Source organism: Mytilus edulis, chromosome 12 (assembly GCF_963676685.1).
Source record: "Mytilus edulis chromosome 12, xbMytEdul2.2, whole genome shotgun sequence".
In the NCBI taxonomy this organism is placed as follows: domain Eukaryota; kingdom Metazoa; phylum Mollusca; class Bivalvia; order Mytilida; family Mytilidae; genus Mytilus; species Mytilus edulis.
The window spans coordinates 817,595-833,967 of record NC_092355.1 but is presented as its reverse complement, the minus strand read 5'-3'; the positions used below and the strand labels follow the sequence as shown (position 1 = coordinate 833,967).

The 16,373-nt window shown below is 32.1% G+C and overlaps 1 protein-coding gene across 2 annotated transcripts in view; it reads left to right on the top strand.

Moving 5' to 3' along the window:
* The window catches only part of LOC139499376 (serine/threonine-protein phosphatase 6 regulatory ankyrin repeat subunit B-like), a 40,862-nt gene that overhangs the window by 12,280 nt on the left and 12,209 nt on the right, over window positions 1-16,373 (top strand). The window contains exons 3-4 of one of the 2 annotated variants that reach the window (XM_071288058.1): window positions 2,862-3,091; window positions 12,955-13,165. In XM_071288058.1, the coding sequence (XP_071144159.1) occupies window positions 2,862-3,091; window positions 12,955-13,165 (441 nt within the window). The other variant, XM_071288059.1, reaches the window with a different exon arrangement.

Genomic DNA, 16,373 nt, shown 5'->3' with positions numbered 1-16,373 from the left:
ATATGTTGAAACTATAAAAAGGGTGAGTCAGAGACATTGCAAGTTAATAATTCACCATCAATGTTTCTTAGCTTATGATGACAAAATTGTTACATCCTGGCTGACAAAAGCGAATATTCATTTCATTATTTCATTTTCATTAATAATGAACAAAAAATAATCATATTTAAGATTGTTTATACATCGCGTAACTAGTACTCAATGCGAATAAACACAAAATTGCCCAAATATTCAATTGCACTTTGTTAAATATAAAACAAAAAATCTATTTGTTTGTGGAAAAAGTCAATCTTAAGATGCTCTGTAAATGGTAAAATTTTAAAATGAAAGACATATGTGCAATAAAGGGGAACTACCTGTCATATTCATGTTCACCTTTTTGACTCAAATGCTCATATTTGATTTATAGCAATGTTAAACATTTATCCAAATTATTAAAAGTCTAAGATACGCACTTTACAGGGCATGGGGTCGATAATATGTATCTTTGTTTCGTATGCAGTTTAACTATCGAGTTGACCTTCGATGACCATATAAGCGATATAAACATAATTAATATTAGTTAATATGTTCTTTGGACATGCAATGCAGAATTATCCTTTCCTTGCCATAATAATTGAAAAATGTCTAAATATCTGATGTTGTTAGCCTTTCCTGAAAAATAAAATATTTGATTATAATCCGGGCTATCAAATCATAAATTCTGTCTGTAACTGCCTTTTCGGCACATTCACTCTTTAATTAGTTGTTGTGGTTTGTTCTATTTCTCAGATAACATAATCAATGGGGGCTATTTAAAACAAAATGATGCCTCAGTATGACAAACATGGTAAAATTTAAAGTCATTTTAAATCTATGTTTTATTATTCTACTTTCAAGTTAATCCAGAGTCATTCAGGCTTACAAAACTACCATTGGTTAATGCAAAAAAATAAAAACAAAAAATTGAACAACATTTTACTCATAAAAATTCATCAACTTTTCAGAGGAAACAATAACATACTCTTATCAACTTACAAACCTAAATAAGTAGTTATATAGCAATGTACATTTTGTGTTTGATGTATTTAAAGTAATAGGTGATTTTCCTGCCAATTCTTTACCTTATATACAAGGATTTTTTTTTACATAATTAATTTTCACCAATTTTTAGTGTGTTCTTAAATATTTAATAACAAAAGTTTTATATTCAACTTTATATACAAATTACAAGAAATCTAAATATATATGATCACATTACATCCTCTTCACACCAATTGTTTCAGTTAATGTTAAGCTTTTCTTCATTTAAAAATTACAAACATATGTTTTTGATCCTTTTGTTACTCTCCTGACATATTTTGTCAGTAACCATAAGACTTTTCTAAATGGAATGTTTAGAAAATCAGTACATGCAGTAGTGATATCAATTTTAAATTTACAATCTCACAAAAAAATAAACCTATTAGTCACTTGATTGTCATTTTTTCAAATTTCCAAAGCAATCTTTTAATAGGTTTAAGGTATATAACACTTTAATTGTTTAAGAATCTTAAATAAAACGTTACAAGAAAAAATACTTTGCAAGACATATTGATTATTCTCTGACTTTCTCGTTACATTGTAAAGATATTAAATTTTTTTATAAGGATTCATGTTCAATTTTATGAAGTTAGATAAGCTACATCAGAAACTGAATGTCAGGAGTGTAACAAATGTTTGAAAACTTTCGAAAGTTCTGTAAAGCATCTCTAAAATGAAAAAAAAAACGTGTCCTCATATAAATGAAATTAATAACTATTTCGACGAGACGATTAATTAATTTAATTTTGGATGTAACACTTCTTCAAATTGGCTGAAAGTGTTTTGTCTATCAGCTCCTAGACATTATTGTGTAATGTGACAATAAACTCATCAGCGTTTTTTGTTAATTACTTCTTACAAATGGATTTTAGAATTAAATAATAATACTGCAGTCCCACTAGGCCACTATAGCACTACGATCTGTGTAAATTGCAGTTATGTCGTAATATTGTCGTGGTGAGGTCTTCTAGATGTGATGAGCGTGACCAACTTTGAACATGTTCAAAACAATCGTGGTGCGGTCGTGGCGAAGTCAGATCGTAGTAGAAGCGTAGTTAGAGCGCAGTAAGGTCGTGGTAAGATCGCAATGGTCGCTGTACTGTCGTTGCGAGAACGTAACAAAAGCGTGCTTAAATTCGGAGAGACAGCGCTACGATCTCACGGCGATGTTACTACGACCATCACGTTATCAAGGCGACTCAGCTATGCTTCCACTACGACTATATCACATTTACACCACGCTGTCCAGGATGATAGTACGATTCTAGCACGCCCATGTCGTCCTTATCACGCTCTTCTTACGACCTGACTACGTTCATACTACGACCAGATCAGGATTTGTTACTATCAGAGCTCCCTCTGCTTCTACATCTACTCCTACAACCAATCCCACGTGTTCTGGTAGATTTTAGTGGCATGACTGTGCTGTTTCCGAGAAATCTACGTATTAATCAGAAATATAAGGAATGGAACAGTATGTATATTGAACATGATGTAATCGTAATAGCTGAGAACGTAGTAAGATTGCGGTAGGAACATAGTATAATCGTGGTAAGAACGTGATTTAATCGCAGAAGACGGTCGGTAAGATCGTGTTGCAATTGGATAACTCGTGGTATGGTCGTAGTGAGAACATTATGAGCGTAGTAAGATCATGATAATCGTAGGAAAGGCGTGGTGAGAACATGATATAATCGTAGCGGGATCGTTCTAGAAGCGTAATATGGACGTAGTATCATCGTGAAATCAACGATTTTAGAACTATAAGTAATAATTTTCTGTTGTTTTCAATGTTACAGGGATTCCCGATTCTAAAACATTTGATGTAACATTGATGATATGTTTGATCAGAAACTTGACATCTATTACTCAGCCAATCAATGGATTTGACAGTCTACCACTACCAGGGGAAACATCTCCAGGATCTGATCTAGCAAGGATAAAATATTACAGGAATAAAATAGCTCATCACGATAGTAATGAAATAGACACTGTTTATTTTGATACAGTATGGAGAGATATATCAGATGTAAGTCTGTCTCAACATTTATACTTGTAGTTATATTTAACATGTTGGATAATGATTCCATTGTCAATAGAAATCTCAAATGAATTTATATTTTCTTACTAAGTGATTTAGCACCAATTGCTCTTATATCTAACTGCCTTTTTGGCCTTTTTTGGACTGATGATAGACATCGTCAATCCATTATCATGATTATCGTAAACCTTTTTAAAAAACCTTCTACCCTGAAACAAAATTAAAGATTTCATGAAAAGCAATCAAAACCTTATGGGACTGACTTGATATCTAAATCTTACAAGACTTATCACTACCTCAATTGCTCCACAAAATATAGTGCATTGATCATAACGTTCTATACATCCTATCCATGAATATTTCCAGAAACTACTATCAATGTAATATCTGCTCATGTATCCAAGGCACAAATTGATATTACACTTATCAAGAATTTTGCCTAACTTTTGCAAGGTGGAGAGGTGGAGGAATATACCATCTGTTCTAAAAATATATATGATGTCATTCATACCTGCCATCTTTTTAAAATGCCCATTGGGGTTTTACGTGCAAGATTACTCTTACAGTCCTAAAAAAAACTTTAAATGCATTTTCATATTGTTTTTTTGCTTCTTCATACTTTTTAAAGCCTATAGTCATTGTAACATTAATTGTTTTGTTTGAGATTGTGGACAAAATTGCTCCTTCAAAATTTCAATTTGGGAGTTTTCATGGGGAAAATCCCCCACAAATAGTGACAGTTAGCAGGTATGGCCATTGTTAAAGCCATTTTTAAAAATTGGCGTTAATTTTCGTTGTCTTGAATTGCTGTTAAATCAATAACAATCAATGCAATATTTAGTTTCACTTCTCACTGATAAATTGAAGCAATCTTTATCCTCAGTGCTACAAGCACTTTTATTGGCTTATATCTTTGTTCATATCTCAAAAATTAAAGTAGCAGTTACACAACCGGCAGACAAAACATTATCAGCAGATCAAGCTCTATCTAAGTTAAGATTTTCTGATAATATGACAATCCATTTTGGAATTATTGTCAATTTTTATACGCCCGTTTATAATAGTAATAAGGTATATCGTTGTCCATCCATCGTCAACATGTCGGTCAAATAACCTGAAAACGCTTTAACCAATTAGCATGAAACTTTTGTGCATTGTTTATTTCTATTGACTATCTCCCTTTCAATATTTATAAATTTTAGATTTTACGTTTCCGAGTTGAGGGGTTTTATTCTGAAAGGGTTCCGCAAAACCCAGTGAATTGCCTACTTTTGCTGTTGTCTATTCCATCCATACACGATACACAGAGACTTTTAACACCTTCAAATATATCAAATTATTGGTGCTATCAATAACTGTTGTGAACATCACCGACATTATTGACATTTGTGGTTCGTCTGATACTTGTTCAAGTCCTTTCAGCATCACTGATAATGAAATCATCATCGCCATTTTGAGCTACTTGCAAGTTTTACTTATTCATGTTATTCCTCCGAAAAATTCTCAAACCGATCCACTTAACTATCGGACATTTTTGTATTTCAGAATGTTACAGACCATAAGATGACATTTTACTATTATTTACTACCAATTCTGTGTCACTAACAAGGAGTAGTCGAGGGAGCAAATTGATTGAATAGGTTTATTTAGATTACCCAAAAAAAAGGGGCGCGACCTTTTGCAAACATGGGAAAAATTCAATAACCGTGCCCACAGAAGTCTAATTATTATTTGATTTTAGTCTGCATGGAATTGTAAAACGCATTTTTCGTATTTTTGTTTCATTATCTTTTTTCAATAAATCTTAAAATCAAATTTGTCTTTCCTTCCAAGTTATATTTTCTTGACCAAAAATGTTTGCATCCCTTGTTCGCATCACATGGCGACGGCTTATTTCGTTTGTTTACGCTACCAAACTTTCATTGTATTGCAGTAAATATTTGGTATCAAATTCAGTCAAAATAGGTATTATCAAACTGTGATATATGCAAGCTTCCTGAAAAGCAATAACTTTTTTGGCTTAAATGTAGATTTCTCAATTTTACTGGGAAGCATGTGTTAGAAAGTGATTGACGATGCCTGAAGACATGGTTATCTTGAAAATGTTAATACAAATAACTTGCATACTTGTTATTATTTGTTATCATATGCTCTTGACTATGCTTTATTGTTGGTCCGTCCATCCATACCAAATACTCAGAGACTGTTAAGACAAATAACTTGAATACTTGGTAGGATTATTTATTATCATATTCCATTGACCATATTGTACTGTCTGTCTATCCATCCATACACAATACTCATTGACAGTTTGACAGATACCTTGCAAATTGGTAAAATAGTCCCTAACCGTCGAAGTCGAAGTGAACTTAAAGTTTGCACTTTGTCTGTCTGGCTGTCATTACATTACATTGTGTATGGATAAAAGATGTTGACATTTTCAAGATAAATTACTAATCTATATTAGTTTGTGACAAATGATAGAAAACAGTCTTTGGAACTATAAATTATAATTGATTATAATTTGAGAATATATTTAGACATTGTACTACATCTTATCTAATTTCAGGGACCTATTTATCATATCTAATGTTTGAGTATTTTCCACACTTTTTTCATTATGCTTTAAAATATTGATTGGTAATTGATTATATATAGTTTTATAACGACAAGTTACAGATCAAGTTCAAATGTTTTCTTCCGTCTGATATATTTGTGCAGAGTTTTGGTCCTTGGACTTGAAAAATTCTGTCATATAATCAGTTTTCCACACTGTTTTTTGTCTTGCCTGAAAATACATGTACATGTATTGACTTGATATTTACTTTTTGTTCACACCATGACAAGTTATAAAACAAGTTTGCATATTGTTTCAGTATAATGATTTTTTACCTGGTAGGGGACTTTAATTGTATTGCTTTGCAGTACTCTTATAATGTTTGTTTGTTAGAATATTTCCTTGACTATATTGTGGTCTGTTTGCCTATTTATACACAAAACTCAAAGAATGTAAAGACACATACATGTAACTTGCATATTTGGTAGAATTATGTGTTATCATATTCCCTTGACCATAGTGTACTGTCTGTATATTCTCTGGACTATAAACTACTTTCTGTCCATCTCTCCATACTCAATACTCAGAGAATATTACAGCAATGTGTTAAGACAGATTACTTGCATACTTGGGGGAGTTTTTTGTAATCATATTCCTTTGATCATAGTGTACTGTCTATTGGACGGTCCATTTATACACAATACACAGGGAATGTTACAGCAATGTGTTAAGACAGATTACTTGTATACTTGGTAGTATACGTTGTTATCATATTCCCTTGACCATATTGTACTGTCTGTCTGTCGGTCTATCCATTCACAATATACAGATAATGTTTAGACAGATTACTTGGATACTTGATCTGATTATTTGTTAGCATATCCCCTTGACCATAGTCACTGTGCTTAAACGGCTGTGGGTAACTTAAGTTACCCACAACTCAAGATGGGGCCGCCTGGCATAGGTAAGAAAGTTTGTCCCTTCATAATAACGATACCATGAATACAACAGAAATGGTCAGTAATTAAAAAGTTATATAAATCTTGTATGGAAACTCTGCAATGTAAAAAGTGAATAAATACTAAAAAAAAACTGTTACAGCACAATTTTCCAGAAAACTTAAAATGTCCGTAACTTGAAACAAAACTAGTCCGAAACTTTTTAATTATACCAATAGGGTTGTCCGTAACTTTTGCATGCTGTCCGTAACTTCCAAAGAATCGAAATTCGATATTGTTTAAAAGAAATGATAACATAACAAAAAGATCGAACTCCAAGGAATATTCAAAACGGACTAAAAATCCTTTATCAAATGGCCTATATAGTTTGTACTTTATCAAATGGCCTATATAGTTTGTACTTTATCAAATGGCCTATATAGTTTGCACTATTAAAGTTCTTTATCAAATGGCCTATATAGTTTGCACTATTAAAGTTCTTTATCAAATGGCCTATATAGTTTGCACTATTAAAGTTCTTTATCAAATGGCCTATATAGTTTGCACTATTAAAGTTCTTTATCAAATGGCCTATATAGTTTGCACTATTAAAGTTCTTTATCAAATGGCCTATATAGTTTGCACTATTAAAGTTCTTTATCAAATGGCCTATATAGTTTGCACTATTAAAGTCCTTTATCAAATGGCCTATATAGTTTGCACTATTAAAGTTCTTTATCAAATGGCCTATATAGTTTGCACTATTAAAGTCCTTTATCAAATGGCCTATATAGTTTGCACTATTAAAGTCCTTTATCAAATGGCCTATATAGTTTGCACTATTAAAGTCCTTTATCAAATGGCCTATATAGTTTGCACTATTAAAGTCCTTTATCAAATGGCCTATATAGTTTGCACTATTAAAGTCCTTTATCAAATGGCCTATATAGTTTGCACTATTAAAGTCCTTTATCAAATGGCCTATATAGTTTGCACTATTAAAGTCCTTTATCAAATGGCCTATATAGTTTGCACTATTAAAGTCCTTTATCAAATGGCCTATATAGTTTGCACTATTAAAGTCCTTTATCAAATGGCCTATATAGTTTGCACTATTAAAGTCCTTTATCAAATGGCCTATATAGTTTGCACTATTAAAGTCCTTTATCAAATGGCCTATATAGTTTGCACTATTAAAGTCCTTTATCAAATGGCCTATATAGTTTGCACTATTAAAGTCCTTTATCAAATGGCCTATATAGTTTGCACTATTAAAGTCCTTTATCAAATGGCCTATATAGTTTGCACTATTAAAGTCCTTTATCAAATGGCCTATATAGTTTGCACTATTAAAGTTCTTTATCAAATGGCCTATATAGTTTGCACTATTAAAGTTCTTTATCAAATGGCCTATATAGTTTGCACTATTAAAGTTCTTTATCAAATGGCCTATATAGTTTGCACTATTAAAGTTCTTTATCAAATGGCCTATATAGTTTGCACTATTAAAGTTCTTTATCAAATGGCCTATATAGTTTGCACTATTAAAGTTCTTTATCAAATGGCCTATATAGTTTGCACTATTAAAGTTCTTTATCAAATGGCCTATATAGTTTGCACTATTAAAGTTCTTTATCAAATGGCCTATATAGTTTGCACTATTAAAGTTCTTTATCAAATGGCCGATATAGTTTGCACTATTAAAGTTCTTTATCAAATGGCCGATATAGTTTGCACTATTAAAGTTCTTTATCAAATGGCCGATATAGTTTGCACTATTAAAGTCCTTTATCAAATGGCCGATATAGTTTGCACTATTAAAGTCCTTTATCAAATGGCCGATATAGTTTGCACTATTAAAGTCCTTTATCAAATGGCCTATATAGTTTGCACTATTAAAGTTCTTTATCAAATGGCCTATATAGTTTGCACTATTAAAGTTCTTTATCAGATGGCCTATATAGTTTGCACTATTAAAGTTCTTTATCAAATGGCCTATATAGTTTGCACTATTAAAGTCCCTATCAAATGGCCTATATAGTTTGCACTATTAAAGTTCTTTATCAAATGGCCTATATAGTTTGCACTATTAAAGTTCTTTATCAAATGGCCTATATAGTTTGCACTATTAAAGTTCTTTATCAAATGGCCTATATAGTTTGCACTATTAAAGTTCTTTATCAAATGGCCTATATAGTTTGCACTATTAAAGTTCTTTATCAAATGGCCTATATAGTTTGCACTATTAAAGTTCTTTATCAAATGGCCTATATAGTTTGCACTATTAAAGTTCTTTATCAAATGGCCTATATAGTTTGCACTATTAAAGTTCTTTATCAAATGGCCTATATAGTTTGCACTATTAAAGTTCTTTATCAAATGGCCTATATAGTTTGCACTATTAAAGTTCTTTATCAAATGGCCTATATAGTTTGCACTATTAAAGTTCTTTATCAAATGGCCTATATAGTTTGCACTATTAAAGTTCTTTATCAAATGGCCTATATAGTTTGCACTATTAAAGTTCTTTATCAAATGGCCTATATAGTTTGCACTATTAAAGTTCTTTATCAAATGGCCTATATAGTTTGCACTATTAAAGTTCTTTATCAAATGGCCTATATAGTTTGCACTATTAAAGTTCTTTATCAAATGGCCTATATAGTTTGCACTATTAAAGTTCTTTATCAAATGGCCTATATAGTTTGCACTATTAAAGTTCTTTATCAAATGGCCGATATAGTTTGCACTATTAAAGTTCTTTATCAAATGGCCGATATAGTTTGCACTATTAAAGTTCTTTATCAAATGGCCGATATAGTTTGCACTATTAAAGTTCTTTATCAAATGGCCGATATAGTTTGCACTATTAAAGTTCTTTATCAAATGGCCGATATAGTTTGCACTATTAAAGTTCTTTATCAAATGGCCGATATAGTTTGCACTATTAAAGTTCTTTATCAAATGGCCGATATAGTTTGCACTATTAAAGTTCTTTATCAAATGGCCGATATAGTTTGCACTATTAAAGTCCTTTATCAAATGGCCGATATAGTTTGCACTATTAAAGTCCTTTATCAAATGGCCGATATAGTTTGCACTATTAAAGTCCTTTATCAAATGGCCGATATAGTTTGCACTATTAAAGTCCTTTATCAAATGGCCGATATAGTTTGCACTATTAAAGTCCTTTATCAGATGGCCTATATAGTTTGCACTATTAAAGTTCTTTATCAGATGGCCTATATAGTTTGCACTATTAAAGTGCTTTATCAGATGGCCTATATAGTTTGCACTATTAAAGTTCTTTATCAAATGGCCTATATAGTTTGCACTATTAAAGTTCTTTATCAAATGGCCTATATAGTTTGCACTATTAAAGTTCTTTATCAAATGGCCTATATAGTTTGCACTATTAAAGTTCTTTATCAAATGGCCTATATAGTTTGCACTATTAAAGTTCTTTATCAAATGGCCGATATAGTTTGCACTATTAAAGTTCTTTATCAAATGGCCTATATAGTTTGCACTATTAAAGTTCTTTATCAAATGGCCGATATAGTTTGCACTATTAAAGTTCTTTATCAAATGGCCTATATAGTTTGCACTATTAAAGTCCTTTATCAAATGGCCGATATAGTTTGCACTATTAAAGTCCTTTATCAAATGGCCTATATAGTTTGCACTATTAAAGTTCTTTATCAAATGGCCTATATAGTTTGCACTATTAAAGTTCTTTATCAAATGGCCTATATAGTTTGCACTATTAAAGTTCTTTATCAAATGGCCTATATAGTTTGCACTATTAAAGTCCTTTATCAAATGGCCTATATAGTTTGCACTATTAAAGTTCTTTATCAAATGGCCTATATAGTTTGCACTATTAAAGTTCTTTATCAAATGGCCTATATAGTTTGCACTATTAAAGTTCTTTATCAAATGGCCTATATAGTTTGCACTATTAAAGTCCTTTATCAAATGGCCTATATAGTTTGCACTATTAAAGTTCTTTATCAAATGGCCTATATAGTTTGCACTATTAAAGTTCTTTATCAAATGGCCTATATAGTTTGCACTATTAAAGTCCTTTATCAAATGGCCTATATAGTTTGCACTATTAAAGTCCTTTATCAAATGGCCTATATAGTTTGCACTATTAAAGTCCTTTATCAAATGGCCTATATAGTTTGCACTATTAAAGTTCTTTATCAAATGGCCTATATAGTTTGCACTATTAAAGTTCTTTATCAAATGGCCTATATAGTTTGCACTATTAAAGTTCTTTATCAAATGGCCTATATAGTTTGCACTATTAAAGTTCTTTATCAAATGGCCTATATAGTTTGCACTTTTAAAGTTCTTTATCAAATGGCCGATATAGTTTGCACTATTAAAGTTCTTTATCAAATGGCCTATATAGTTTGCACTATTAAAGTTCTTTATCAAATGGCCTTAATAGTTTGCACTATTAAAGTCCTTTATCAAATGGCCTATATAGTTTGCACTATTAAAGTTCTTTATCAAATGGCCTATATAGTTTGCACTATTAAAGTCCTTTATCAAATGGCCTATATAGTTTGCACTATTAAAGTTCTTTATCAAATGGCCGATATAGTTTGCACTATTAAAGTCCTTTATCAAATGGCCTATATAGTTTGCACTATTAAAGTTCTTTATCAAATGGCCGATATAGTTTGCACTATTAAAGTCCTTTATCAAATGGCCTATATAGTTTGCACTATTAAAGTTCTTTATCAAATGGCCTATATAGTTTGCACTATTAAAGTCCTTTATCAAATGGCCTATATAGTTTGCACTATTAAAGTCCTTTATCAAATGGCCTGTATAGTTTGCACTATTAAAGTTCTTTATCAAATGGCCGATATAGTTTGCACTATTAAAGTCCTTTATCAAATGGCCGATATAGTTTGCACTATTAAAGTCCTTTATCAAATGGCCTATATAGTTTGCACTATTAAAGTTCTTTATCAAATGGCCTATATAGTTTGCACTATTAAAGTTCTTTATCAAATGGCCTATATAGTTTGCACTATTAAAGTTCTTTATCAAATGGCCTATATAGTTTGCACTATTAAAGTTCATCTATGTAGTCTTCTTGATCGTTATTATGTTGGATTAACTAGAAATAATATAGCATCATATATTATCAACCGCTCGCTCCAATCGTAACTACTTTCCCATTCTCGCTATGCAGTGCAATTTTTTAATTCAATCAGAAAGGCCGGGTAGTTCCGAATGCGCTGGCTCAACATTGGAAGTGACGATGTGCACAAATGATGTTTCCTAAAACCAAGTTTTTGATGGAACTGCAACGAAGGGTCTTTGCTGATTTTTGTCATAAATTGTAACTCATAGCAATACGAAACCAGGTCCATAATAAGTGGTGCACAGTTAGTCACCATTGGAATTCCGATAACCTGACGATATACGGAGTCTCCAAAGCGAACAAAAATGTTATCTTGTAAAAAATCAAGGGCAAATATAGTATCAAAGTATGTCCAATTGACATAGGTATTTTGTTTATTGCTACTAAGAAATGACATGAAAGAGTTTGAACATATATATTCACATTCTGACTTTTTAAATGCCCGTTACAGATGTCGTTTTCTGAAAATGTAGTCAGTTCGAATGTTGGTGAATTGGTGATTTCTTTTTTCAGAACCGCAATGGAAAATTTACGTCAAACAAAATAATGTCATTAGCAGCTTTATTGGCCGGGACAAACACAAATTCATTGACTAGCTCTATAAGTTTATGTTTGATACGAGAAATATGTTTATTTTTTAGTAATGTTAAACAATTACCCGTACCTTGTGAAGCCTATTGATTATGACCCTTAATTAATGCTACTTCTCTGATACAGATTGAAAAAGGCCTCTGAAACTTGGTATTCTTGTTGGTGATATTATACCAACATGTTGATTGTATCACTTTTATAGGAGTAATATATGTCTAACTATGTGACCCTTTTTTGTTTACTATAATATTTTTATATACAAGGACACCTAGCTGATATTGATAATGACTCTTCTAAATGCTACTCCTTTGAAACTGCTTGACAGAAAATCTTTCAAACTTGATAGGATTGTGTCGCCATTATGGGAAGTCGGACATATTACACCGTCATGTTGGTGCAACTTTTTTTATTTGGAGTTATAGGCCTAGACACAGCTCAAATCAATGTATGATTTTTTGTACAACTTTATATTGAACACACATATTATTTCTCATGTATACAGCAAAGCCTAACTCAAAAATTATCATAGAAGGTAGAAATAAACTGACTACTGTTTTGAAGAATACAAAATATCAGATATTGATCTATTCATTTATAGGCTGTAAGTCGATTGGGAGGTCAAACAATGTATCAGGAGTGTCAAGAGTTAAAGGTTAAAATCCTAGACCAGTCTAATAAGGAAATTATGTTGGAAATCAAACAATCAGTGGTAGAGATGAAAGAACTGAAACTTACAATAGACAATTTGAGAATGGAGCATTCAAACTTTATGGAAAATTTGAAAGACCCAATACCATGGAACATCAAAGGTACATAATACTTATTGATACAGATAAAAGTAGATTAACTTATTCACGAGAAGGTATGGCCAACTGAAGTTACAACGACATAAACTATTTTGATAAAGCCTATGCACACGCGCTGGACAATTCATGTCTTGTAAGTAAAAGTTTTATGGTCTCAATGTTACATCTTAATATACCGTTTGTTGTCCTTGATCTCATTTACTTGGTTAAGTGACTGAAAATAGACAATAATCTTCATTCCAATCAGACCTTAAAAACAAACTGACCACAAGCATGATACACATTCAGGTGATACATACACAAATGATTATTTCCCGCATGTGACGAAAGTCGCAATATGCAAGACATGGTTATGACAATCCGGCCCCGGTTATGGGCGTAACCTTTTGTTTAAAAATTATATGTTAGAAGGTAGAAGACCCGGCTTCTTCATACCTTGTATGCAGATACCTTATGTGACGAAGTTTCTGTCTGTCATATGTCCATTGTCCTTTCCTCATTTTCATTGCTTGACTGCTTTAAAAACAATTGTTAAGTGAAATACTCACTTATTATGAATGACAGGATATATATTTTTAGTATTTGGGTTCCTTGCATTGTCTCCCACGTATCAGTAATCAAGATAAGAGTTACATGGAAAAGTCCGTATCTCAGATAATATAAGCTATAGGTCAACTGCATTTAAATTTGTGTATGAAAGGATTGAAAGGTGTTAATGTTTGACTGACAGGTTTCATCTGACATTTACCTCAATTTCGTGGTTCATTGGACAATCTTTAGTTTTTGTGGATTTATCTGTTTCTCAAATACCATAAGCAATAAGGCCACGCTTTTTGGTGTATGTAATGAGTGTTAGTCCTACAAGGCCGCCTGGCAGATTTCATCTGAACTTGACCTCATTTGCATGGTTCATTGGAAACATTTAAGTTTTGTGCTTTTGTTTTAATTCGTAGATGTTATAAGCAATATGTCATTTATATTTAGTGTATGGATCAATCTTGAGGTGTACATATCTGTCTGGAAGGGTTCATACGACCTTGATCCCATTTCCATAGTTCATTCGTAATGTTGTCAATTTATAAGGTACTGCAAGCAAAAGGTGAACTATATTTGGTGTATGGAATGATTGTAAGGTGTACATGTCAGGTAAGTAGGCGACAAGTAGTAACTCTTGTTATCATATGTTGGTCATAATTTTTTTTTATGTTTTGCTTTCTTCACAGAATATAGGCTAACCTAAAACATGTATAAGGGACATATAACCTTGGCACACACATCACGCACATGAACATTTGTGTGGATAGTCAGATCTCTGAGGGGCAATATCCCGTATTCGCCTCAAATTAAGGTACTCAAATATAGTGCGTAAATAAAAAAATATCTGCAGTGATATTAGACATGTTTCATTTTTAGGCAGTTAAGCTGCCTTATGCGAGCACCCTAGATTTGTGTTCTACACAATTTACTCTGAAATACGTGCCTTTGTAATTATAACTGTAGCTGGTTATTATGTTTATAACTAATTGGACATTTTTGTCATACTCTTTCGGAAATTCAAAAACTATGACCAGAAAAACCTTAAATGATCGTCGAACTACCCACAACTTTTAAAGCTGCACATAGAAAGTAGTGCTCATTAGAAATCTGTACTTAGATAAGTATGCCCTTTGCTTTTGGCTACGATGTCAAAGAACAATTGTATGAAATATTTCATCGCCAAAAATATCTAATTACAAGTAGTTTCAAATTAAATATATGGGAGTCCCTGGGGTCACCCCACCCCCTCCTGTTTGAGAACTAGGAAATGGTTGCGATATCCACCCCTAAACCATATAAATTCATATATGGGACAATAAAACAAATCAAATGAAATATATTAGGAGTCCCTTGGGTCACCCTACCCCTCCTGTTTGAGAACTTAGAAATAGTTGAGATCCCCACCCCTAAACCATATATATTCATGTATGGACAATGAAACAACTCAAATGAAATATAGGGGAAGTCCATAGGGTCACCCAACCCCTCTTGTTTGTGAACTTAATACTAACATTTATGATAAAAGATATGATTTTTCATTTCCTATCAATTTTTAGATAGTGATGTTTCCTTATCACCATCTTACGGTGTTCATATATCTCAACTTGTACGATTCGCTCGTGTATGTAACAATGTTCTAGATTTTAACGAGAGAAATTTATGTTTTACTGAAAATTATTACACCATATCACAAACTAGTCAAAACATTTACTAAATTGTATCATCGGTATAAGGACATCATTCGTAAATATAGCTCAACATGCAGACAGCTTCTTATACCTTTAGGTATTTCACATCAATTTTTTTTTGATGAAAATATTCTTTATAAAGCACAAACATGTCAGTATTCACCTTAGAAACTAACAAAACCTTTAAATATACTTATTGATAAGGGATATAGTTACGATGCTGTTGCCAGGTCAGTAAAGATTGCATATTTTGGCATTAATAGTGATTCACTTATAGGGTCTTCGCATCGGAACTAAACACATTTTTTCAAAAACCAGTTGTTGGCATGACATGGGTTATGTTCTTCTCATATATGTTATGATGGTATGATACTAAACCCTTAACGGGACGGATTGTGCCTGATATTCATATGATGAAATCATAATCTTCCAATCAGTTTAATTGAAGTCTGGAGCTGGCATGTTAGTTAACTGCTAGTAGTCTGTTGTTATTTATGTATAATGGTCATTTTGGTTATTTTCTTTTGTTACATTTTCTGACATCAGACTCGGACTAATTATGACACTGTTATGAGATCTCAACTCTCTCCCTATACCTGTAGCCAATGTAGAAAAGTAAATGCATAACAATACGTAACGCACATTAAGATTCAGTTCAAGAGACGTCCGAGTCTGATGTCAGAAGATGTAAAAAAAAAGAAATAAACAAAATAACAAAAATACATAAAAGGCAACACACTACAAGTCCGAGATTATTCTGTCGTCCAACGGCTATTTGTCCATCCAAAATAGATGCGCGGCTTCTTCGCTTCTGGTGCCATTGGAATTATATACCTTATCGGGTATCAATTTGTTTATGGTTCATTTATCTCTTCATTTATGTAAGCTTCACCTACCTGCCACCCTTTATTTTTCAATATTTAAACAGTTTTCACAGTGACCCATCTTGCAATAGTATTTAAACATTTGAACTTCCTACACTTTAC